Source organism: Garra rufa, chromosome 25 (assembly GCF_049309525.1).
Source record: "Garra rufa chromosome 25, GarRuf1.0, whole genome shotgun sequence".
Taxonomy (NCBI): Eukaryota; Metazoa; Chordata; class Actinopteri; order Cypriniformes; family Cyprinidae; genus Garra; species Garra rufa.
This window is the reverse complement of record NC_133385.1, coordinates 19689676-19714214: the sequence shown is the minus strand read 5'-3', so window position 1 is coordinate 19714214 and position 24539 is coordinate 19689676. Positions and strand designations below refer to the sequence as shown.

At 36.7% G+C, this 24539-nt stretch overlaps 1 protein-coding gene across 1 annotated transcript in view; it reads right to left on the bottom strand.

Moving 5' to 3' along the window:
- Nucleotides 1–347: 347 nt before the first annotated feature.
- The window catches only part of tmtc3 (transmembrane O-mannosyltransferase targeting cadherins 3), a 47418-nt gene continuing 23226 nt past the window's right edge, over nucleotides 348–24539 (bottom strand). The window contains exons 7-14 of the mRNA XM_073831897.1: nucleotides 19866–20118; nucleotides 12501–12649; nucleotides 12297–12417; nucleotides 11950–12061; nucleotides 10568–10671; nucleotides 8246–8415; nucleotides 7390–7616; nucleotides 348–4376 (exon numbers count right to left, since the gene is read on the bottom strand). Coding sequence (XP_073687998.1) covers nucleotides 3511–4376; nucleotides 7390–7616; nucleotides 8246–8415; nucleotides 10568–10671; nucleotides 11950–12061; nucleotides 12297–12417; nucleotides 12501–12649; nucleotides 19866–20118 — 2002 coding nt within the window. The 3' untranslated portion in view covers nucleotides 348–3510. The remainder of the gene's footprint in view (nucleotides 4377–7389; nucleotides 7617–8245; nucleotides 8416–10567; nucleotides 10672–11949; nucleotides 12062–12296; nucleotides 12418–12500; nucleotides 12650–19865; nucleotides 20119–24539) is intronic.

Genomic DNA, 24539 nt, shown 5'->3' with positions numbered 1-24539 from the left:
TTATTTCCACAAATAAATCCAGCAGCTTGGGTTAACGGGTCACACAAAGATTTGTTAATTACCAAGATCGATATCATACCAAATTGTTCAACAAATACAACAAAGTGCCACTTGTTTGCAGCGCGCTTCATTACGCACATATCACATTACAGCGAGCGCTATTGCAACACAAGCTCAAAGCTGAAACCTGAGGCCTTCACAACAAGGAGAATGACAGTTACAGCCTTTGGGCTGCACGCGAGTCAAAGGCGTGAGTGAGTAATCTTGGACCGTGTGGATCTTGCAGATTGAAAAATGATCATAGTCTGTGCTGCTTGCAATTGTCAGAATACATGAAAAAAAAGACATCAGTGACAAAAGTCGTTTTTTATTAGAAAACCGTAGGTCCCGTCACCACTCACAAGTCAACATTAGTCCAAACAAAAAGGTAAATGCTATAAATCAACACTGGATTTGGGGTGAAAGCACAGCATGAGTAAATGTGAGAGGAAAGAGTCCTAAAACATTAAGATGTAAGCTGAGCTGAGGGAAACTTGAATATGACACAGAGCTGAATGAGAGCTGAGAGAGATGATTTAGTAGGAAATGGATCTCTTAGAAAGAGGTGAACTCCCAACACTATATATTTGAGGATTAATATGATACAGCCATGTAAACCTGTCCTTATAAACGATCAAACTGACAATAAAAAAAAAAAAAGATTCAGATGTGCAGAGGCTGCCAAACGAAAGAGCAAACAGGTGTAGTGATTCAGGTTCAACATCTTCTACTTAATCAGATAAAGGCAACAGTTTTGCTACTTAAAGTGGCTTTATTATTTCAAAGCAACAAAATAACACCTCATATGTGCCCCACATTAGTGTTAGTATGCTAGTGTTGTTGAATATATGGAAATGCACTCCCACAAGCATTGAGATTGGTGGCCTCTCAGGTAGCCTTTTTCCCTGTTAAGATCTTCAGAAAGGTCAAAAGAGATAGAAGACATTTCAGGGCCTGCCTTCAAAGTAAACAGTAAAAACGGCGACAGCATTCCAGCGAGAGCACATGGTTGTTTCAACTTCACAGGAAACAATATGCCCAACTTGACTGTAAGTGCGACATGAATATTTGAAGTTCATCTGCAGCACATTAAAATACTGAAGTAACACAATGGCGTAGAAATGAATGATTGATTCTTTCCAAATACAAAAGCTAAAAGAACCCACAAAAACTTATAGTCTATGCTGTGATGTTCACCATATTAAATGGCCATTTCACCCAACAGTGACATTTGTCATCATTTACTCATACCCATGTCGTTCCAAACACATATAAAAGACATTTCAAAGAACTGTACTGTTCATTCCTGTCAAAGCAATTGCGAGGAATGTAGAGTTGAGAAAAAAGCAAAACTGTAGTTTCAAAGTCCATATGCGCCATATTTCTCTTTTGAAGTCATATGGTAACTTTGCATGCAGAGAAACGGCTAAATTAAAATCATTGATGAAAAATCTGCTGCAAGTGGATTGCTGAATCGGTGAATCATATAGATTCAAAAATGAATCATTTAGAGAATTAGCTTATTGAAAAAAGCACTTTGAGCTTAAAGGAGTAGTTCACTTCCAGAACAAAAATTTACAGATACTTGTCACCAAGATGTTCATGTCTTTCTTTTTTCAGTTGTAAAGAAATAGTTTTTTGAGAAAAACATTTAAGGAATTTTCTCTATATAGTGAACTTCTATGGTGCCTGTGAGTTTGAACTTCCAAAATTCAGTTTAAATGCAGCTTCAAAGGGTGCTAAATGATCCTAGCTGAGGAAGAAGGGTCTTGTCTAGCGAAACGATTGGTTATTTTTTATTTTTATTTTTATTTTTTTACTTCAAACATTCATCTTGTCTAGCTCTGCGTGAACTCTGTGTATTCCGGTTCAAAACAGTTAAGGTATGTTGAAAAACTCATCTCATTTTCTCCTCCAACTTCAAAATCGTCTGGCATCGCTGTTTTACCATTTTTTTTGTAAAGGGCAATTGATCTTCTTTGCATGTTCAACCCAAACACTGGGTTGGTACTTCTGCAGCGATTTAGGACAATTTTGATGTTGGAGAAAAAAGGAGTTTTTTGACATACCCTAACTGTATTGAACCGGAACACACAAAGTGCACGCAGAGCTAGACAAAACGAGCATTTAAGATTAAAATTATATAAATTGTCAATTTTTCAAAGAAAATAACCAAGCTTTTCGCTAGATAAGAACCTTCTTCCTTGGCTGGGATCGTTTAGAGCCCTTTAAGGCCGCATTTAAACTGCATTTTAGAAGTTCAAACTTGGGGCACCATTAAAGTCAACTATATGGAGAGAAATTTTCCTCAAAAAATTTTTTCTTTACGACTAAAGAAAGAAAGACATGAACATCTTGGATGACAAGGGGGCGAGTAAATTATCTGTACATTTTTGTTCTGGAAGTGAACTATTCCTATAAATGCAAAGCTATGTAGCACAGAAGACATATCACTTTCACTTTTGCGTCATTTATAATCGTACGTTGGAATAAAAAATGTCTTATGTTTCACAAAATTAAGTCATACAGGTTTTGAATGACATGAGGGTTAGTAAATGATGACAGATGTTAAATTTTGGGTGACTTACTCATTTAGATTTCAAAAGGTTTTCCGCTTTTAGCCTTCTAATGTTATGGTAAGATCTTTGTGGGGAAAACGAGAAACAGAGCGAAAAGCCGCTGAAACCTTAAAAAGAAAAGGAAAAAGTCTGCATGACCAATCTGTTAAATCAGCGAGAGCCCAAACAGTATGCAAGCCATACAGAAAAATCCCAGAAGCCTGCAAAAAGAGGGCTGGAGAAGGGAGGTGACCCTAATTCAAAATGAGATTATGTCAGAGGATATAATTAAACACTGACACCATTTGGCGTCAAAATTAAAACAAAACAACAGCAATAATGACACATGAACGAACAGCAGCATAGAATTGGAGGAAATGCGGTGATGTCATGCAAAGAGCGGGAGGGTCCTGCAACAGTTATGTGACGGACCACCCAGAGGCCCTGTTATAAAATGAGCAGGCTGATAAACCAATATCATTTTAGTGATTATAATTAATACTTGCCAGTGATAAGGTAATACACAAAAAGGTGACAAAAACTAATCCAGTGACTCAAATATAAACAATCATAAATAAACGATATGGTAAAATGATTTTTTTTTTTTTTGCAGGGATTCTTTTAAAAAAGTACCTAATTTTGTGCTTTCTCAGCGCATGTTGTGAGCGCACACCTCGCTTTCGCTTTCAGCCAAACAGCTTTACATAATTAAAGCTGTGGGAAAAGGAGGTATACCACACAATATATAAAAGACACAAAACAATCAAACAAAAGTGCCACGGAACATGCATAAACAAGGGCTCAAAAAAAAAAAAAAGAAGAAAAAAAAAAAAAAAAAAAGAAGAGGAGAGTCTCGTTCTTGCGCTTTAAATAGTTATATATAAAAATAGTGTGGTGTGGTTGATAAACAAGGTTAATCGCTGCTTAATATGCGTTCAATCTCCTCCAGTCTCTTCAAGGCAGCCGCCCTTTTCTTTTCTATATCTTTAATCTCTTTTGTGGATTTGCTCTTAGTCCGCTTGTCAGGCTGGCCCGCATCCAGCTTCTTTGATTGGCCGTGGCCCTGGCCGCTGACGCCTTCTGTGGGGGAGGATTTCCTCAAATTCTTCTCTTTCCTGGCCCCCTCCCCTGCTTCTGAGGCAACTCCCCACCCTTCCTCCTCCTCCTTTTTGTCCTGTTGTTGTTGCTCTTGCTGTTTGTCTGACGCACTACCACCTTCTGCTGGTGCAATCGGTTGGCCTGCGGCGCTCATGGCGGCCATTTTGTTGCGTACGATGGCGAGGTGCCGTCGGATGTACTCTTCGTGTGGGGCCATGGCAAGACTCTCAACCAGACAGCGCTCGGCACGCTGGAGCTCCCGTTCTTCGAAGTACACAACGCAGAGGTTATGTTTGGCTTGCACGTTGCTGGGGTCCATGTTCAAGATGCGTTCAAAACAGGCCTTGGCGCCACGTGTGTCCTTGCGGTGGTTCATTAGGATGTCTCCCTTGAGGATCAGGCCTTTGACATGCTCCGGGTGGTACCGCAGCAGCTCATCAAGCACCGGGAGTGCATCCAGTTCACGTTGTGACTGAGAGTAGAGTAGGGCCAAGTTAAACAATGCGCTGCGGAAGCCGGGTTGCAGGCGAATGGCCTCCCGCATCCAGCGCTCGGCCTCTTCGTTCTCGTTAGCGTCCATTGCCAGCATGCCTAAGTTGAAATAGCCGTTAGCATCGTCCGGCTCCTCTTTCACATATGTGAGAAAGCGACGGTTTGCCTCTGGGCGAAATTTTGCCTCGCCTATTGAAGAACAACAACAAAAAAATAACAAAAGTGATTAGTCGAATCGTTTACTGATACTTTTTGTGGTGAAAAAAGTTAAATACCAAGCTTAGTTGATACTAAAAAATGTTTTTTTTTTATACAAAGAGTACAAAAGTTATTCATTCCATATTGTAAAAATTTCTCCACACAATGAAAGTGAACATGGGAAAACATTTTAAAATTTTAGTAGTGTAATAAATCAACACTACCATAAAACAAATGGCAAGAGAGTACTGTTACCAGATGTCCTTGATGCTTTAGAACTCTAAAGTCAAATACATGAAAGGGATACTTTACCCAAAAAATGAAAGTTCTGTCATGAACTTGCCTTCATGGAATTGTTTATCTTCAAAACTCAAATTAAGATATTTTTGATGAAATCCATTAGCTTTTTGACCCTGCATAGATGCAATTTGACACATTCAAGGCCCAGGAATTTACTAAGGAGGTCTTTAAAATATTCCATGTGTAGGGCTGCAACAAACGATTATTTTGATAATCGATTAATCTAACAATTATTAGAACTATTAATCAACTAGTCGTTGTTTATTTTACTGATTAATCAGTAGACTTTGATTAATCAGCTTTTGCAAGTAGTTCAGATGTTGAGAGATATTCTAACCAGTGTTGATTTGGTAGTTGAATAATTTATCAACATTTTTTCACAGACGAAAACGAGACGATAATGACACAAAAACTTGTTTTGAATGAGAAAAACTATAACATAAACGGGACATAAGCAAGCATACTTTTGCTGCCCGTCTCATAAAACATTAAAAAATGTCAATATCTGGAAATAAGTGAAGAGCATATAGACAAAATGATAATATAGATAAAATTTGACAATGCAAAAGAGAACTCAATTCGGCCCGGTTTACAAGCACACACACCGAAGCAGCGCCTCTCACACAGCGCACGAGTACTCTTGCATGACTCATAAACAGAGAAATGCACACAAAAGGATGTTGAATTGTCAGTTTTGACAAGTATTCATGTAAACACACTTGGTTACGTCTTGGGTGAACGCAAACAGTTGAGAGTATATCGGACGCGTATTAGTACATTGCATATGTGCATTCGGGTTTGTCCGAGTCATTGATCCTAATTAAGCAACAAAAGAAAGACAGAAAATCACTTACTGCTCTTGACTGAATCACTTTAGTAGCCCTAATACAGATTAATCCAAATTTATTTATATAAATAAATATGTCTGCTTGAAAGAATGGAGAATGTAGTTAACAAGTTGTTATAAAGATTGCATAATTAGCCTATATAACCAGTGGTATTTCATTGAAAATAAGACCATGTTCTTGTTTCTTTATAAGAAGTGGTTTTATTTCATTTCAATGTAAAGGCATGTTGCATGTCACAGCTGTTAAATCCAGGTCTATCATAATAAAATCTTAATTTTAGAGAAATGCATTACACTGCAACTAAACCTATCAGATGTTAGCCGACTAAATCTACTGTAGGTTTAGTTGACTAAAATCTTATGATATTTAGTTGAAACTGAAATTAAAACTAGACTAAAACTAAAACATGACTAAAACTAAATGGCATTTTAGTCAAAAGACTAAATTAAAATTTACTTTCAAAATTATCACTGCATGGTGCTCATCAAAGACTGATGCAGAAGAGAAGAAATTATTGAATAATAACCACTGATGTCACATGGACTATTTTAACAATGTCTTAAACAGATCAGTTGTGTTGCTGTCTATGCAGGGTCAGAAAGCTCTTGGATTTAATCAAAATGATCTTAACTTGTGTTCTGAAGATAAACAAAGGTCTTTACTAGGATGAGTAATTAATGAGAGACTTTTAATTTTGGGGTGAACTATCCCTTTAAATAACTGCATATCCAAAAACACAGGTTATTTAGGTTTAGCTAATCCACATGGATTATTTTTACGCATTAAATCTCGTCCAAATGATAAAGCTTTCTTTTTTGTTTGGAGTAATATGCCCAAAAGCCTGACACTATCTTTTTGGCTCAGTTATTTGGTTTTGTAACAAGATCTACGTTGTTCACCATTCTATGTTGCAACGATAGGGTCAGAACAAGGGTAAGGAGTGTCGGTCGGCTTTTTATCACCCCTTGAAGACTGTTCAAAATAACTACTGTAGGCCAAAAGTGGGGAAACCATGGAAAGCAGGTTACATTTAAAACAAATTTGCTTTTGTTTGAAAACCAATATAAAAGAATAACCGGCCTGTGAATTGATCGTGAAACGCTTCCTCAGTCACATGATTAAACAGTCTGTACAACAGGCCCAAAACCATGTGCAAATAGAGCCGTTGTATTCGTAGTATTTACATTGCAGCAGCGTAGGTGTGCTAATCTCCGAAAAATGACTAACTAATGCCACACTCAAACTGCAAGAATCCATCAGTCTTTCCTGCTATTCAAAGCTACGAGTGAAAAAATGGCATAAAACTCAAAGTTAGGGGCAATCAGTCACATTGAATTTAAACGCATTGCTTTTGGATCAAACGCTAACATTCTTACACATGAGAACAAGACTGAATTAGGTGAGAGGTTGCTGCCTTACCTTCAGATGGCACGCAAAGAATCCATAGGTTAATAACTCGGCTTACGCTCCTGACGTCTAACCTCATGAATCAAACATTAACTAGCAAACTGTCGCTTTCAAAGAGTTTACCAACACCTCACCGTTTCTTGTAATAAACCCAATGTTTGTTTGAAGATCAGCTCTGATAAATAAAAAATTAGGGAGTGTGTTTTGCAACATTATTTCCACATAACCTAGAAAGCTGCATACACAGATGGTACTGATTTTAAGACATCAATGGCACACCTGTGAAGCAAATGGTTTGAAGGCAGCACAGCATGCACATTTCATGGAAAAGGCAACCAAAGACTTCAAGATACGGATGCTTAGCAGGCAGCAGCCTATGTAGGCAGCTTACTAGGTTTTGCGACAGATCTAATTTCATTGCTTGGTTCAAATGGCCGTTGTCCACACACCTGACTCTTGCATGAGAAGCGCCGAGTTGAAGAGTGCCAGTTTGTGCCGTGGATTCAGGTCCAAAGCACGATTAAAGTTACTCAGAGCCTCCGAGGGGTCCTTCATCTCGATATTGACAATAGCCAGATTGTACCAGAGGTCTGCATTGGTGTGGTCCAGCTCCAGCGCTCGTAGGTAGGCGTCCTTCGCCTCACTAGGCTTGTTCATTTTCAGCAGAAGCTCCCCTCTGAGTTTTGAGAGAAACAAAAAGACATTTTTGGAATACCTCACGCAGGACATCTCCGAAATCTAATACACATGTACAACGAGAAAGATCAGTTTCTTTAAGTGATATTTTCTTTGTAAATAGTTTGAGTGATACAAAGGCTTTGGCTTTTTTCTTTGGTTTGCTTTGTACTGTTTTCACAAGTGTGGCTGAGAAACGTCTTGACGCTCATGCTCATGAGAACCAAGGCATTCTTGTAAATCCACTTTCAATAGCTTATCTGATCAACATTTCATTAACAGGATGAGACATGTAGAGAGAAATTACAAAGTGTGAAAGCTTAGTAAATTTTCACTTGATGCAAAATGTAACAAAAACACAGAACACCCCGATACTCTCTAACTATGGCATGCGATTCCAGCTCATATCTATGAGAAATATTTTCTTATGGATAGCAAAAAAAAAAGTGTTAAATTGTACGACATGGGTGCTCAATTCTTCAACTAGATTGTATCTCTTGAAAATCATCCAGTATATACATAGACGACAAAAAAAATAATAAAAAAATCACTCCCAATAATCTTATCAAAGCCAAAGTACTCAAATATACAAACACATTTTTGAGCCTGTCAGCATGAATGGAGACTTGCCGACTGATGTAGGCTTGCTTGAAGTCTGGTCTCATGCTGATGGCCTGCCTATAGAGTTGGTCGGCTTCCTCAAGGCGGGAGTCATTCGCCCGAATTAGGTTTGCCAGGTTAATGTAGACGTTCAGATGGTTGGGGGCCACACGGGTTGCATACTTCTTCCCTGGAATGATCTGCCAATATGTTTTGGAAAGGTCAGCCAAGGTTTTAAGCATTTATATACATATGACTTTAAGCATAATAATATATTCAGTATGGTCTTCCTATACATTCCAACATGAAATACAGACCCATGTGAAGTAAAAGGCCATGTGTTTGGTTTCAAAAATGTTGAGTAGAACATATGAAGAACAACTATTTTTAAATAGCCAACATACTTTAGGTACTTCAAAGCTATGAACCATTGTTTGTTAGCTGTTAATCAGTTACAGTTTTTTTAGAGAGCATCTGACAAAAATCTGTGTAGTGCAGGATGAGTCATCAGTATGTTTGGTCTATGTTTTGGTCATCTTTTAAAGATAGCTTTTTTACAACACAACTCAGAAAATAAAATACGATTTGATGACCACAGCTACTGAAAGACCTTGCAGGTGGTGATGTATAAGCGTAGGCTTAAACCAAATGCCGTACCATCGATTTTCCCCACAAGGAGTCTAATCGCCCCTGGATATCGAGTGAAATCTGCACTGAGAAACTCAAGCATGTTTACATTCTTCCAGGGTGGCATCTAGCATTTCTTGTCTCTGCCGTTTGTAAGCTTTCACTAAGCTGTGGTTTACTAAAAACCTCAAAGGCATCAGGGCTAAAGTAGAGAGAGCAAAGACGTGGGCCTTTTGGACATTTTATTCATCCACAGGCATCTGCCTATTCTTTTCTCCACTTCTTATCGCTAAGAAAGCAGTAAAAACTTACATCGCTCTCTCTCAAACCCTGGTGCACACCAAACAAGCAGCCTCGGTCCGCTTGTTTGGTGTGCACCAGGGTTTCAAACAAACTCTGGTGCAGTTCGAATTAAATATGAACGCAACACAGACCAAATTCTTCTAAACTAATCAAAAACAGGAAGTAATGACAAGATGATTTCAGGAAGGGAACAAGTGGTGTGTCCAAAACAAAATGAGCAGAGGGCAAACGTGGTAAAACGAGGAGGTAAAGTGCCTTTAATGAGCTCTTTGTGAGTTCACAAGTGGTGAAAATAAAATCATATACATGCAACAATGAACGCGCTTCGTCCAGCAGAAGGCATTAGGTATATTCGACTTAAAGCGGTGATGAGCAGACCAATCAGTGAATGGGTACTTTGATGTCATACACCCGCAGCGCCACTTTAAGTCGAACACACGTTTTCCTTTTGTTTGGAGTGTTCGGTGAGTTCCGTCACAAAATATACGTCATCCGACCCAACCAATCAGGTTGTGAACGTATCACTATGCCTTTAGGATTGGTATCTTTAGGTTCGCTGTCAAAAATGCCAGTGTGATCGCTAAGCAGACCATTTTCCTTTTTGGTCCTGACCAAATGAACCGAACTACAAGTGTGAACATACCCTAAAAGACATAAATTGTTATATTAAGCCATACAAGCTTTGATATTCGGGGTTCCCTTTAAAGAAATTGATACTTTTATTCAGCAAAAATGCGTTAACTTGATCAAAAGCGATGATAAAGACATTTATAATGTAACAATTTACATTAAATGCTGTTCTTTTGAACTTCCTATTCATTAAAGAATTATGTAAACATCAAGATTTCCACAAAAATATTTAGCAGCAAAACCATTTTCAACATCATATGACGAACACTAATACACATGGACTAAAAGCCACAAACTATTTCTTAATGGTTTTAAAAGTCTTTGATTTTATTTATGGGCTTTTTAGCCTTTTATTTTTTAGATAAACGAGAAAGGGGAAAAAAGATTGCAGACCTTTTAACAGTCCCCGTGAGCCAGTAACTCATACCAAAATTTCCCTTAGAATTCGATTAACTTCTTTAAAGATAAAAAAAGTTTTTTATAACATTTTCAGGCAGTAATAGTTTATCTCGAGATAAGCTAGGTCATTGACTTGACTTGGCGAGCAACACGGTGGCAGCGCAAAATTAAAATTGTTGCATTTGGCTTAGGGGAATGCAGTAGGAGAGGAGAACAGGAAAGGAGGTAACAAGTTTTCTTGTGCTGGACTGCAAATCATATCTGAACCGCACTGATATCTAGAAGAATGCTTAGAGGATAATTATAGTTGGGAGCATTTTTTTGGTTTATATCAAAGTTTGTTGACAACCTAAAAATAAACAAAATACCTTTTTACTGATGGGAATTTCATACCTGTGGCATAAGTGATTTCGCAATTAGATATGCTTCTTCTGCCTCTCTGGACCGGTTTAGGTTCTTGTACGTTCTCCCCACATTCATGTGGGCCCCAATGTCATCTTAGAAGAGGACACAATGTTTAGTATAGAGTCATGAATCAAGAAAATAGCACAGACTAAACCTCAAAGACAGAGTAGATAGTGGAATGTGAATTATACGGCTTGAGTGCAACAAATAATAACCGTTACAGACAGCTGACCAGTTTAATACACAATTGGGATGGGAACCCGGCGGGAAAGACCGGGAAAAGGAAAAGCACCTCCTGTGAAAGTGCTCCCTTTACAACCTTTTACTGCCATGTGGCCCATGTAACCTCAAACAACAGAGCGCTAACCAATAGTGTTGGTAGGTTTTCGATGTGTGAAGCTGATAGCGCTACCAGCATTTTCTAAGAAACGCCTGGCCACACTCAAGCAGCATGAGGTTTTGTTATGAAAAGCAAACTGACGCGTATAGATAGCCTGCCCAGGATTTCCTCATTCATTAATGTGCTTATGGAGTTAATCTGGGAAAAACACATCTTGGGTGGTGGATCTCTAAAGTCACGTTAGCTCAACAAACCAACATAACTTAAACAATTAAAGTCAATAGTCTAATGCCCTTGGCAGCCACAGCTGTCTTCCTCGCAGGTAGCCTGACAGAAAAGCTTTTACAAAACCTAAATCCTCACATCAAATCTGTAAATCCACATATTCTCAAGACACTAAAGTGTGAAAATAGTTTCAAACGCCAATGTTTTCATACAGTCCCAAGAAATACTACATAAACTACTTCTTGCTAGCTTATACACAATTTGAAATTGTCCTTACCAACATGCCTCCAAACTTATCATAATAAGGCAGAATTTCCCACATATCCAATGGTGAGTTTTGTTTAAAATAAGCTCCATGTTCACTTCCTCTGCCAATATTTTAGAAAGAACTGATGGAAATATTACACACGCAAGTCTTTTTAGTATTTTGTGTCTGAGGAAAACAATGTGGCGCAAAATCATTCCCAGAGACATGTTATCATTTATCATTAGCACATTTGCCTAAAATGACTTTGTAAAAACAACTTTCGAGTCCACATAAATTAGGATGTCATTGTAAATGATCCACTGGTGCTAAAGTTTGTTTTTATGATCTTTAATTAAAACGTAACAACTTACTCTTCTTCTAAAACAACTTTCCTTTTTGCTGATGCCACATGGACTATTAAAAAAAAAATCAACTAATAACCAAAAGTCTCCATTATGAGAATGTACTGCCCACTCCAATAAATTCTCAATGGATAAAACTCCGTTCTACATTGAATAACCTGTTTCATGCACAATTATGCTAAATCCAGTCAATTACCTGGTTGCACTCTTGTGGCCTGAAGGAAGTATCTCAAAGCTCTCTCATAACTGTTCTGATTCTCCAAAGCATGTCCGACATTGTTCCAGAGTTTGGCGTTGTTTCTGTTTACCTGGTGGAAAACAGTTTTGAAATGTTTCAGGCCATGCTGACATTACAAATCATATTTTCCAGACATCATTTCATTGTACTCTTGTTAACGTCTGTATTTGTTCTTTGATATAAAGCAGCGAGCTGGATTTATTCAGTAAGTAATGATCTCTCAAAACACAACAATACAATATGTATGAGCCTGTGACCAGATGTGCAACTATAAATGAATAATGTGTCCTTGGATGTGTTCGTACTTTGAGTGCAGATGTAAAAAGCGTGTATTCGGACTCCCAATCCCAGTTTCTGTTGAAAGTCTTCACAGCGTGTGTTGTTAGAAGAACTCCCATGAGCAACCAAGACATTTTCTTTAGGCCTCTGGATAATGTCACAGAAACAAAGAATGACTCTCTTAACAAGTCATTTAAAGGGAATAAAGTATTTTTTTAAAGGATGTTTACCCTCTTTGGGACAGCAGTTTAAATCCATGGGCAACCAAAACACAAAATCCCATGCTGGGTACGTACAGGACCCTTTCAGCCACAACAAAGCCCACAGGGAAAAACAGATTGGATGCAGGGATAAAAGGAAGGACGATCAGCGACAATGCCTAAAGGACACAAAAAGACAAAGAAATAATTAAAACATTTGTACTACATGAGTGGTTCACCCCAAAATGGAAATCTAGTAAAAATAGTAAAAACATAAAAAATCTTTTGACTGGTACTGTGTTTCTTGCTTTAAGATAAAGTGCATTAATCAGTTAATAAAAAGAAAAATAGTACGGTGTGGTTTTCCACACTAAACCAAATACTTTAACATCTTAAGGCGCAGCTCATATCTTAGATGCCTTCTGGAGACATTTATCATAGGCTATTTATATAACTTCCTTTTGATCTTTAGCAATAACACAGTAAATTACATGGGATGTTTGAGCGCTGACCAGAGGTCCATCCCACAGAGAACGCATCATAATAAAGGAATAATGGAGGGTAGAAAGGAGGAAAATCGGTTCTTTTATCTGTGGAGCACATAAGGAGAGATTTTGGAAAATGTGCTGTTCCACTTCATTATTGCTTTTTGGTCACTCAGACTGAAGCTTTCAAGCTATAAAAAGGACAAAAGTACCGTAAAATCAGGGCTCTACGCTTACTTTTCTCTTTAGGATATTTGACTCCTTAAAGTGATGTACAGGGGAAATTTGTTTTCACCTTTGTAATGGAATTTTTGGCAACTTTATTAAAAGTATGTCATCTTTTATGTCAATTTTTTTTACAATTATTTTTTAAGCTTTTTAAAATTTCTAATTAAGAACAAGTAGATAAGAATAAGTTACTAATCAAATGAAATCAGTATTAACAAAATTGATTTGTACTACAGAGGTGGCACAGAAGAACACAAAAGGTGTATTTTCATGTTTAATGAGGCTCCGAGGTGGCATGAGTGCAATCAAATTCATGAGTTCATGTTGAGATTAATGCTTTAAATATAAAATTTTTATACAGAAATATTAAATGTTTAAATAACTGAAAAAATACCTTAAAAACAAAACTAAATCTGCCAGTAGGTGGTGGCAAGTCAATGATTTAACTATTGAATCATGTTATTCATTTGATTGGTTTGAACGTCTGATTCATTCAGGAATAAAGCAAGTGACTGTCTTTACAAATGGGAAATTGAATCATTGACTCACTAGATTCATTTAAAAATGCACGTTCATTCATGAACGAAAAAAAGCTGTGTTTGAATGGAGATGCGCAGCGGCTCAGTTGTGACTTGTTTCAAACCATTTTTGATGACGAAATAGAGCAAAATCAGCAAATAGTGATATAGTCAGACAATGTAAGTGATTTAATATTAACTTCTTGTTTATTTACCTGTTGTACTAAATATCTCATTTACATTTACAAAGTTACATTATAATCAACAAAGCTCTGTACACCGCACAATAAATCTCTTATTTACACTCTCTCTACACTTTGTTTGAAAGGATTTGTGAGATATGTCTACTTAACATTGCAAAAATATGTAGAACCTTTGAAGCTCCCCTCAGCGCAAACACAAATATGCTGATTGAGCCGTAAATACAATTGAAATGGCACTGCAGAGCCCTAAAAATTACTTGTCTTGTCATACGATAGTTTTGTATGAGGAATAGGCTAAAATTGTATTAGTTGTTCATAGATGAATGTGAGAAGAGCTGTAATGAATGTAAACATTTTGATAATTTAGGTCTGTTTCACACAGTTATCACATGGCTTCAGAAGACTTGGAATAAGTCATGCGTCCATTTTTAAGATTTTGTTATTGCCATTTATTGCAATTTCACAGGAAAAAAAACAATCAGGACGTTATTCAAATTTATTCCTTTTGTGTTCCACGGAAAAAAGAAAGCCTGGAAAGAAGTCAGGTTTAAAACAATACTTCATCTTGTCAAAATTTTCACCCTCGTTTTATCCAAACCAGAAATTCTTTCTTTTGTTGAGCACAATTTTGAATTATGAATTTTGAACTCTATGGAAAACAATGGCTACCAGCAACTGTTACCAATTTCAGTGTTCAACAGAAGAAAGAAATTCATTTAGGTTTGTAACAACATGAAGGTGAGTAAAAGATAACTACATTTTCTTTTTAAGATATGATGGTATAAAAATACCATTTAGTGCACAAGTGAAGTCTCTTTGTACAAGCTTCAAGATTTTTTTTTTTTTTTCTAATCAAATGTTTTTCCAAGACTATCAAGCCTCCAAACACAGTCCTTGACCCCCTACGTGAGTGAAAATCATTGAGCATTTAACAATCAAATGACCCATTTTTTCCTCACTCTTTCAAATCTAATGAAAGGAAATAGAAATGCTCTGGCAATCCAATCAGGGATTTGTCTAAGTGGCAACCCTGAGTGGGCACAAAAACGGCCTGGTAAACCGAGAAATTCCATAAGCGAAAAATCTTGGATTTAAATGTTCTCATTGTTTGGTTCAGACAAGCTTGTGCAGGACTGAATGCTAATCACTTTGGTTTCATAAAGCTTTGTCTGAAACCAAGACCATGAGTTTGATTAATCTGAAACTAAACCCAATTATACATGCTTGAACTGTAGGACAAGTGCAAGAGAACTCCCGAGCCACATAATCACGACGGTCCGAGATAATTTCTCAGAGCGGTGGAAATGTTCAAACGAATATGACAACATGTCATTGCAGTGCTCCACAATCATGGTCCTTCTCATCAAAACCACAAGCAAACACGCCTGTCTTGCACAATGCATGCCAGGCCACAAGATGTAAGATTGGGATTATAGGTTTTATTTACGAAAAGCACCTTATGACAAGGTGATGGATCAGGATTTTTTGAAATGCTGAACCCCTGCAAGGGCACAGCCCTTGAACACCCTGTTCTGAAGAACAAACTAATTTTGTTTTGTCTAGATACAGCTAATCTCACCCTCTTCATAAGCAGAAAAGTCGTTTTTTTTTTTTTAAAAGCAATTCATTTTTATACGTTTATCTTCTAAGTAAACCGCAGGGTGCTATATAGATGAGGCTTTTTTTCTCAAATCGAGCCATCCCGAAAAAACAGGGGCATTCATTTGGCATTCTGCGGTTGTAAAAGTGAATCGAAGAAATTGGTTTTGGCAGCAGCTTCAGAGTACGTCAAGACCCAAGCCGTCAAAGATTGCTTACGCAGGAGTGGATTTAACAGAGCCGAAAGCAGCAGTACGTGGAACATCATATTTATCCAATTTGCTTGACGCTTCAGAGGCCAAAATCAATCTTGATGAAAGAAGTTTCTGCACAAACAAAAGCTTTGTCTGCGGTTATCATAAGCTCTGCGCTGCGTGTTGTTTGGTTGCTTTGGAACATGTAACGCAGAAAAAACCCTTCACAGTCAAATTAGCTAAGCTTTCACAACAAGTGTTTCCTGTTTGCTCAGAGTGAATGTCGAGGGTCTGCGCACAGGGAATCATTAAAATAACGAACCATGTCCAAATAAAATAGATTCGGATGAATATCCTCATGCAACCTGTTCTCCGTCTCCTAACCACGCAGACCACAGCAAAATGTTAATGCCCAACCCCTCCTTTGCACGCTGTCCGTTAATAATGATTTGTGGCTCCCTGGTCTCAAAGGGTGGCCTTTGCCAACAGAGCGAGGAAGTTCACCAAACTCTGTTGACAGCGCACGGAGACGCGGATGAAGAATTCACGCCGCTGTTACACAACGAACAAGCGGAGAGCTGAACACACAAGACGAACGCATTTCAACTGTGACACTGTGAACTCTTGCGAGTGTGGTCGAACATATGTAGACATCAGAGCTGCAGAGCCAGACTATATGACGATAACATCTTTTATGATGGACGGGAAAAAAAGGCGGCTGTAAATTGAGAAGAAAATGTTGTGTGAGACCAAACATTTAAAAAGATGAAATACACGTTGTTGCACAAGTTTAGTGAAAGGGAAATCTGTGCGTTCAGACAGGTGACATTAATCATGTGCTGGGAGTCGCGACAGTTTCCAGAAGCTGTTAAAAAAAAAAAAGGTCCAGAATGCATTCCGCCGTAGGTATGAAATAGCGCGACCAATTTCTAGGCCCAATTCTTGAACTCAATGACTAATACCTTGCCCAAAAATGTACCCATTTAGCACAGTAATTACCATCTGTTTATAATGAAAGCTTGTGACGCACTTGCATTTTAGAAATCAAGTGACTTCTTTAACTTCCTTCTAGTTAAAACAGCCAATCGCCTTTTCGGCTTGTAGTTTTCTGGAACAGCCTGAAAATACATGTCTTTAGACTGATTTGAGATTGTATTACTGATTTCATGCGACTGAAACATAATCTTGACAAATAGGATCCAAAATTAATTCACTCACCAAGTGCCAAGTGAGAGTAAGAACTAGCTTCAACAAGGATGTAAATTGTGCATCAGTTGGGCAGCAATTTCAGAAACTGCAATATAATACTTTTGTTTAAATGAAATAAGAATAGCCCTTATTTGTTGAAATGACACAACCGATTCAAATCTAAACCAAGACATTTTTACTTAAAACATTCCATTTATATAGGATGCCTTAAGTTTATTTTCTTTTTAGAACTCCATGTGACGACACATTCATTGAATATTCCTCACATTAAAGAATTAGTTCATTTCCAGAAAACTATTTACTTACCCCCATGTGATCCAAGATGTTCATGTCTTTTCTTTCTTCAGTCGAAAATAAATGTTTTTTGAGGAACACCTTCCATGATTCCATGAACCCAACGGGTTGAAGGGCCAAATTGCAGTTTCAATACAGCTTCCAAGGCCTCTACACAATCCCAGCCGAGAAATAATGGTTTTATCTACACTACACTACACTAAGTTTTCACCAGATTCAACTTAAAAACCTAAGTTCAGCAGCTACCTTAAGTTTCTAAGTTAAATCAGCTTAAAGCTACAAGTTATTTTAACGTATTACAATAAAAATGAGTTGATATAACTTGTGAGTTTAAATGACTTAAGTTGATTTAACTTAAAATCTTAAGGCAGCTGCTAAACTTAAGTTTTTAAGTTGAAACTGCTGAAAACGTTTTACAGTGTAGTGAGACGGATCATCATTTTCTAAAAAAATAAATACAAATGTATATACTTTTTAACCACAAATCATCTTGCACTAGCTCTGCGATGCGTGTCTACAACTTCATGCATTGCGTAATCACGTTGGAAAGGTCACGCATGATAAGTTCTTCATCTGTGTACTCTGTTTCCAATAGGTTTCTCATTTTCTTCTCAAACTTCAAAATCGTCCCACTTCGTTGTTTTATCTTTTTTGTAAAGGCTGTTTGATTTTGTTTGCAAGTTTGCTTCTACGTCACCCGTGAACTTTCCAAAGTCAGGCTTTTTTGTGGTTGAAAAGTATATACATTTTTTTTTTTCTAGAAAATGAACGTTTGTTTTGCTAAATAAGACCCTTATTCCTTGGCTGGGATCGTGTAGAGCCCTTTGAAGCTGCACAGAAAATGCAATTTGGACCTTCAACCTGTTGATCCCCATTGAAGTCCACTGCATGGAGAAATAATTGGGAATGTTTTCCTCAAAAAACTCAATTTCTTGGATGACATGGGGGTGAGTAAATTATCAGGAAATGTTTATTCTAGAAGTAAACTAATCCAGAAAGGGACAAAAGTGAAAATATAAGGGTCATTTTTGGGGCTGAGCTGTCGGAGGCGTGCTGATTTAGTATAAAACACTGTGAGCGTAGCAAAAATAAGAAAAAAGCCAAAAAAACAAACAAAAAAAACAAGCCGAAATAATGATAATTTAAATAAATAAATAAATAAACAAATAAATAAAAACTGAGTAACATTTAAAGCAGTTTATTCTCTTAATTTACTTTACTTTAAACAATGAAAAATAAAGAAAATGGCCAGTAAATTTTCTCAAGTCATCTGCTGTTGATAATATATATATATATTTTTTAACAATTACGATTATGAAAAATTAAGAAACGTTTTCTAAACTCACTCGCCACTGGCAAAAAAAAATATTTTCAACTTAAGGGAAGACAATGCAGGCAAAAACAGTTCAAGTTTGAGATTTTGGGCTTTTTGGTTTTTCATAAAGTGTTTTTTCAGACTAGTGAAAAGAAAACATCCAAAAGATACTGTTAAGTGTTTCTTTTATAGCACTTTATCTATTTTCTTCTACACCAAGCTATAAATCTCCACTTCAGGAGCCCTTACACACACCAAACCTTGCATTTTTATTCCTGTCTATATCCTGAAGGTTTTAAGAGAGGGATTTGTTCATATTTGTTTTTTCAACAAGTATTTTCTGAATCATGACAAAATTAGATATCCAAAATTCCCTCTGTAAAAACATTTGATTCTTATATGTAAAAAAAAATTAAACAAGAATTTTGAATCTGACTTCATCCAGTGTTTAGATTTTTGTACTATAAATGTATGCAAATTAGCATATATTTTATTAAATAATGCCTCGTTTGCATATTTAACCCTAACATTTTTTGTGTTACAAGTTTTCTATGTAATAAATAAACTTGGTAAGTAAGGTGATAACTATTAGTTGTTGTTGTTTTTTTTTTTTACCCTATTCACCTGCAATGTCTTGCCTTAAAAATCATGCAAAATGAAGAAACCATTTTGGCCAGTAAATTGTCTCAGTTCACTGGCACTTGCAAATGTCGCAAAAAGTTAATCTGTGGCCAGTTTTGGAGATTCAAGTATATAGGAACTGTATTGACAGTTGCTAACATTAAAAAAACAGTGCCAAGATGGCCCTGAAGTGGAGCAACTTACATTACAGGGAATTTAAGAGATACCCAGTAAGTTTCCAGTAATTTTCAGTCAAATCCTGTCTAAGATCCATGGCACTGAAGCAGATACGTCTCACATCTCCAGTTCGGTTTTTATTTCGATTGCATAACAATAGTTTTAGCTTACACTATACTATGAGGAATACTTAATTCAGCACTAGGTTTACTTGGATTCTGGGAAACCAGCACATGTGCATGCACTTGGTATGGATGAAAACAGCCCTAAATGGTATCTGACAGATTTCAAATAAAGCTGGGGGTATGATATATTATTTCAAATAAACAATTTCTCCTTTGTGGTTTCTTGTGCATTTATACAGACAACTATAATAAAAAACACAAGAATAAACATCTCATTCAAGTCATGGTTACAGAAATGCATTTCCACTAAACAAAATTTCTAAATTATGTTTGAAGAACCCATTTAGATTCCTTTATTCCCTTTAGATTCCTATTCCTTAAGCTGACACATAAGCAGATTTTCCATAAGGCCCACCCACAAACGTACCATCATGACGATCTTTGCAGAGCTGTGGCCGTACCAAAGGCTGTGATAAGCCAGGAGGCTTAACATGGCGTAAAATACCACCGTGGCGAGGTTGCGAGGGTCCAAAAGAGACTCCACGAGGGGGATAGTGCCCATTGTCCAGTCACAACACAGCTCAGAGGGGTTGAGCAGCAGCCAGGCATTTACTGGCAGGAGGTAGTTGAAGGTCAGTTGCCTGGTTGGGGTGGAGCTGACGGCAGCTGGATTATCAAACCTGATGACAGATTACAATTAATGAGCACTTCTCTCCATTAAGACATACCACACTAGACACTGTTCATTTTGAAAACGTTTTATTGATAAGAGAAAGATACTGATAAGAAAAAGCAGGTTTTACGTTTCACCAACGCAATTAATCAGCTCCAACTCTGCTTTGAATGTTTACTGGAGATTAGTGCAAAAACCTTTATGGTTCATAGTCACAGGGTTCGTAAAAAGTGCTTAAAGTGCAAAGCCTGAGAACCCTTGAAAACAGCAATATTCCTGAAGAGGTACTTGAAAAGTGCTTGAATTATTGAAAGACAATGTATCTAAGAAACAAGCGTTTAATTCTGTCAATAAGCATGTATCTTTTCATGCTAAATTCACAAAATTCAAAAAAACATCATACCTTTTTCGCTTATTTCAGTTAATGTCAGAAAACAATTGAGCTAAGCCAGTAGCAGTACTGACAGTGTCGCACAAACAAGGCTGTAACCGCGAAAAGAAGAACATGTGAACCAAATCAATGTCATTTAGAGTCATTTAGGCTGGAACCACGCCGACTGATTCAAACTGATTCACACCGATCATTCATTTCAAGCGATTCACTAGCAGAAACCAGATCAAATTAAAAGAGCCATTCATTTTCGGATTTTGACAATGCTTGTAACGATTTTAAAGAGTTTTTCAAAACTCTGAATCAGTTAAACCATTGTGTCGCAAAATGATTCACCGTTTCGAAGCACTCCGATTGAATCGTGTATCGCTAATTTGTTTTAGATCGGCACTTCAGATCGTGTATTGCAAATCATTTGATTTAGATCAGAACTTTGCATATCGCAAAACATTTGATTTAGGTTGGAAAGGGTTTGTAAGTCATTTTGCGAATTGAATGATTCAAATCAAATGATTCACAATACGCGATTTGAAGTTCCGATCCAAGTCAAATGATTGGCGAACCACGTGCAGAGTTTTGATCTTGAATGATGGTTAACGAATCATTTCATTTAAAACGGAACTTCAGAGCATGAATCGCGAATCATTTAAATGAGATTTGGACTTCAGAGCGATTTCTCTAATCTTTTTTTTTTTAAAGCATCAAATCATTATGGCAGTACAGTTATAAAAACAAAGAAAAAAGAAAGTATACACAAATACAAATACCGTAAGAAAATTACCCACGGTTTTACTATATTTTAAAAGTGTAGTATACCTTGTAATACTTTAGCAGTAATACTTTGCATGTGCTTCACTTTATTTTTGCCATTTTTTGTTAGTATATTTTTACTTATCTATTTCTCTTTTTTAGAATTTGAAATAGAAGACATTGTTTGATAAGTGATATCTCTAATTGAAGTCCTTGAAAATCAAAGAAGTAGTGCTTGAGAAGTTCTTAAAAGTCCTGGAATTTCATTTCATTTTACAGTATCTGTACGAACCCTGTACTCAGCAGAATAAGAGATGTTTCTCTAAAGGCAATATTTATAAAAACTTCTTTTAGAACATTCCTGCACACAAAAAGTATTCTCATTGCTTCATAAAATTAAGGTTGAACTGATGAAATGTCCTTACTACCCTTCCGTTGCTGTCTATGCAGGGTCAGAGTGCTCTCAGATTTAATCAAAAAATGTCTTAATTTGTGACCCTGGACCACAAAACCAGTTTTTAAGGAGACAGTTTTTCAAAATTGATATTTATAAATCATCTGAAAGCTAAATAATAGCATAAATAAGCTTTGCATTGATGTATGGATATGAATTTGTAAGGATAGGACAATATTTGGCCTATTTGAAAATCTGGAGTCTGAGGGTGCAAGAAAATCAAAATGCTGAGAAAATCGCCTTTAAAGTTGTCCAAATGAAGTTCTTAGCAATGCATATTGCTAATCAAAAAATAAGTTTTTATATATTTATGGTAGGAAATGTACAAAGATCTTCATAGAACATGATCTTTACTTAATATCCTAATGATTTTTGGCATAAAAGAAAAATATAATTTATAATTGTTATAAACAATATAATTTTGACCCATACAATGTATTTTTGGCTATTGCTATAAATGTACCCATGGTACTTAAGACTGGTTTTGTGGTCCAGGGTTGTGTTCTGAAGATGAACGTAGGTCTTACAAGTTTGGAAAGACGTGGGACTGTAATTAATGACAGAATTTTAATTTTTGGGTGAACTATCCCTTCAAGAACTGCTGAAAAGAACTAAACAATATGAATTCCTACAAATTTCAACATTCTATACTATTCAGCATTGAATTCAGAATGCTTTTTAATTTCTAGTTCAGTTCCTGAATTTGGAAGTAGCAAATTAGAAACTGCAATTCATTAAACTTACAGTCTTTGAGAGTTAAATTTAATCACACACACCATTCAAATTCATACGCATGAACTGAAAGAAAGCCCGTTCTTGAGTTGTGCCCAAACCTCCAACATACTCCCTCAGAATGAGTCCAGAACAATACATTTCCTAGCAAGTAAAAAAAACAAAACATTTTTATATTCTTTAGTGTGCTAATTTACAGCATTCTTTCTTGATCTAATTCAGCCCGTGGCCATTACTCTGCAATGCATCATGTTGCCTATGCATGTAAAACCACAAAGAGGGTTAAACTGATCCAAGCCACACTGAAAAACAGCCAGACTGAATGATAGGCATCAGGCGGCTAAAAAAAAAAAAAGAAGTCACCAAAACAACAATGGTGCCAAGTTGGCAAGACTGATCTGTAGAAACATACCATTAACTCTGATTCAAGACTCAAGTAATAGATTACGCTAAAGTGATGATGTTCTTTGAATCTCAAGCATTTAAATGTTGACTGTTGCATTAAACAACATGTTTTGGATGATAATGATTATGGACACCCATTAACAGAAAACAACAACATCCTGATTTAATTAAAAAACATTAACAGGCTCCAAATTAAAGTACATTTATTCATTTGGCAGCACATTCAACATGCTATTTGGGATTTGAACTCATAACTTTGGCATGGACTGCGCCACGCGCTACGATTTAAACTACAACATTAAAAAGTTTTAGGTTAGGGGGAAAGGGTCTTTAGAAATGTCCATTTATGTACAGAAAATTGACACAGGCTTTCAGACTTGACTATAAACACTTTCTACATTAATGACCTTGCTTTTAAACTTGCTTTAAGCTAATATTTTCCAAATAAAATATTTCCACTGTTTGAAACAGACAGAAACCGAAGTTTATCACTTGGCATTCACACAGGGGTGTGTTTTGGGAGAAAGGTTTGAAGGGTGGGAGAGTCAACTTCAAGTATTAAAAATCCAATAAAAGGCTTTGCACAATCCTGTCATAAATCCAATCTCCTGGATGAAGAATGTTTTTGTTTTGGCTGAGACATTCAAATATCATCACACTATTCCCGAATACAACACGGGGACAAAAAAATACTTTGAAAGTATGGTAATCCAGCGTATTATGTCTCTAGAGAGCTGTGTGATAACACTAATTCAGACGGTCGGAGACAGTTGGTGGATTAAGTCTAGGGATTAGTGATCGCTTCCGTGACGAATCCAAAAGGATTTTTCTCTCTGATCCTAATCAACTTCCCCAGGGATGATGATCACAAGTAGTATGTCTAGGCATTTAACGCAGAGCTTTTGGATTCACAGAAATGCTTTATTTGTTTAAGGGTGGGCGGAAACGCTCACTATCTAAGCACTTCTATAGATTAGCCGATATATAGATCATCAAGTTCATTTCAGGCCTAGGCTGTTGATGTTAGAAAAGCATCATGACAGCTCTCATCATTTTAAAAGCTTATCATACTGTATTACAGACGACTTTCCCATAATATGATACCACAGAATTCTTCACGTTTTCAATAATTTATCACATCATTCCCTTGGCGAGTGATACCATTTTGGCTTGAGCTGAGAAACTCTAATGTTCAGTAATAAATCAGTTTATTAAGGCAATAAGTCACTCGTGGATGTGCAGTACACCATGCTTAATGTGACAAGTTTCCAGCAACAAGCCATTTGTCCGCAGTGAATATAAAACTAATGCGTGACATACAGTAGGGCTGCATGATTAATGAAAATAAAACCAAAATTGTGATATGGCTTAGTGTGACTAATTAAATAAATATATGCATGATAATTATTATTATCATTACAATTATTTTGTAGCCATATTGATATATAATCACAGAGTTTTGTCAGTTTATAATTTATTATCAGTCTATAATTTTAATGGTAGGTTTATTTGAACAGTGAGAGAGAACAACAACAAAAAGAAGTTATAAATTGATTTGCCTTTTAATGAGTGAAAGCAGCAAAACATAACTTAGTACTTGGTGGAAAAACCCTTGTTGGCAATCACAGAGGTCAGACGTATCTTGTAGTTGGCCACCACATTTCCACACATCTCAGGAGGGATTTTGTGCCACTCC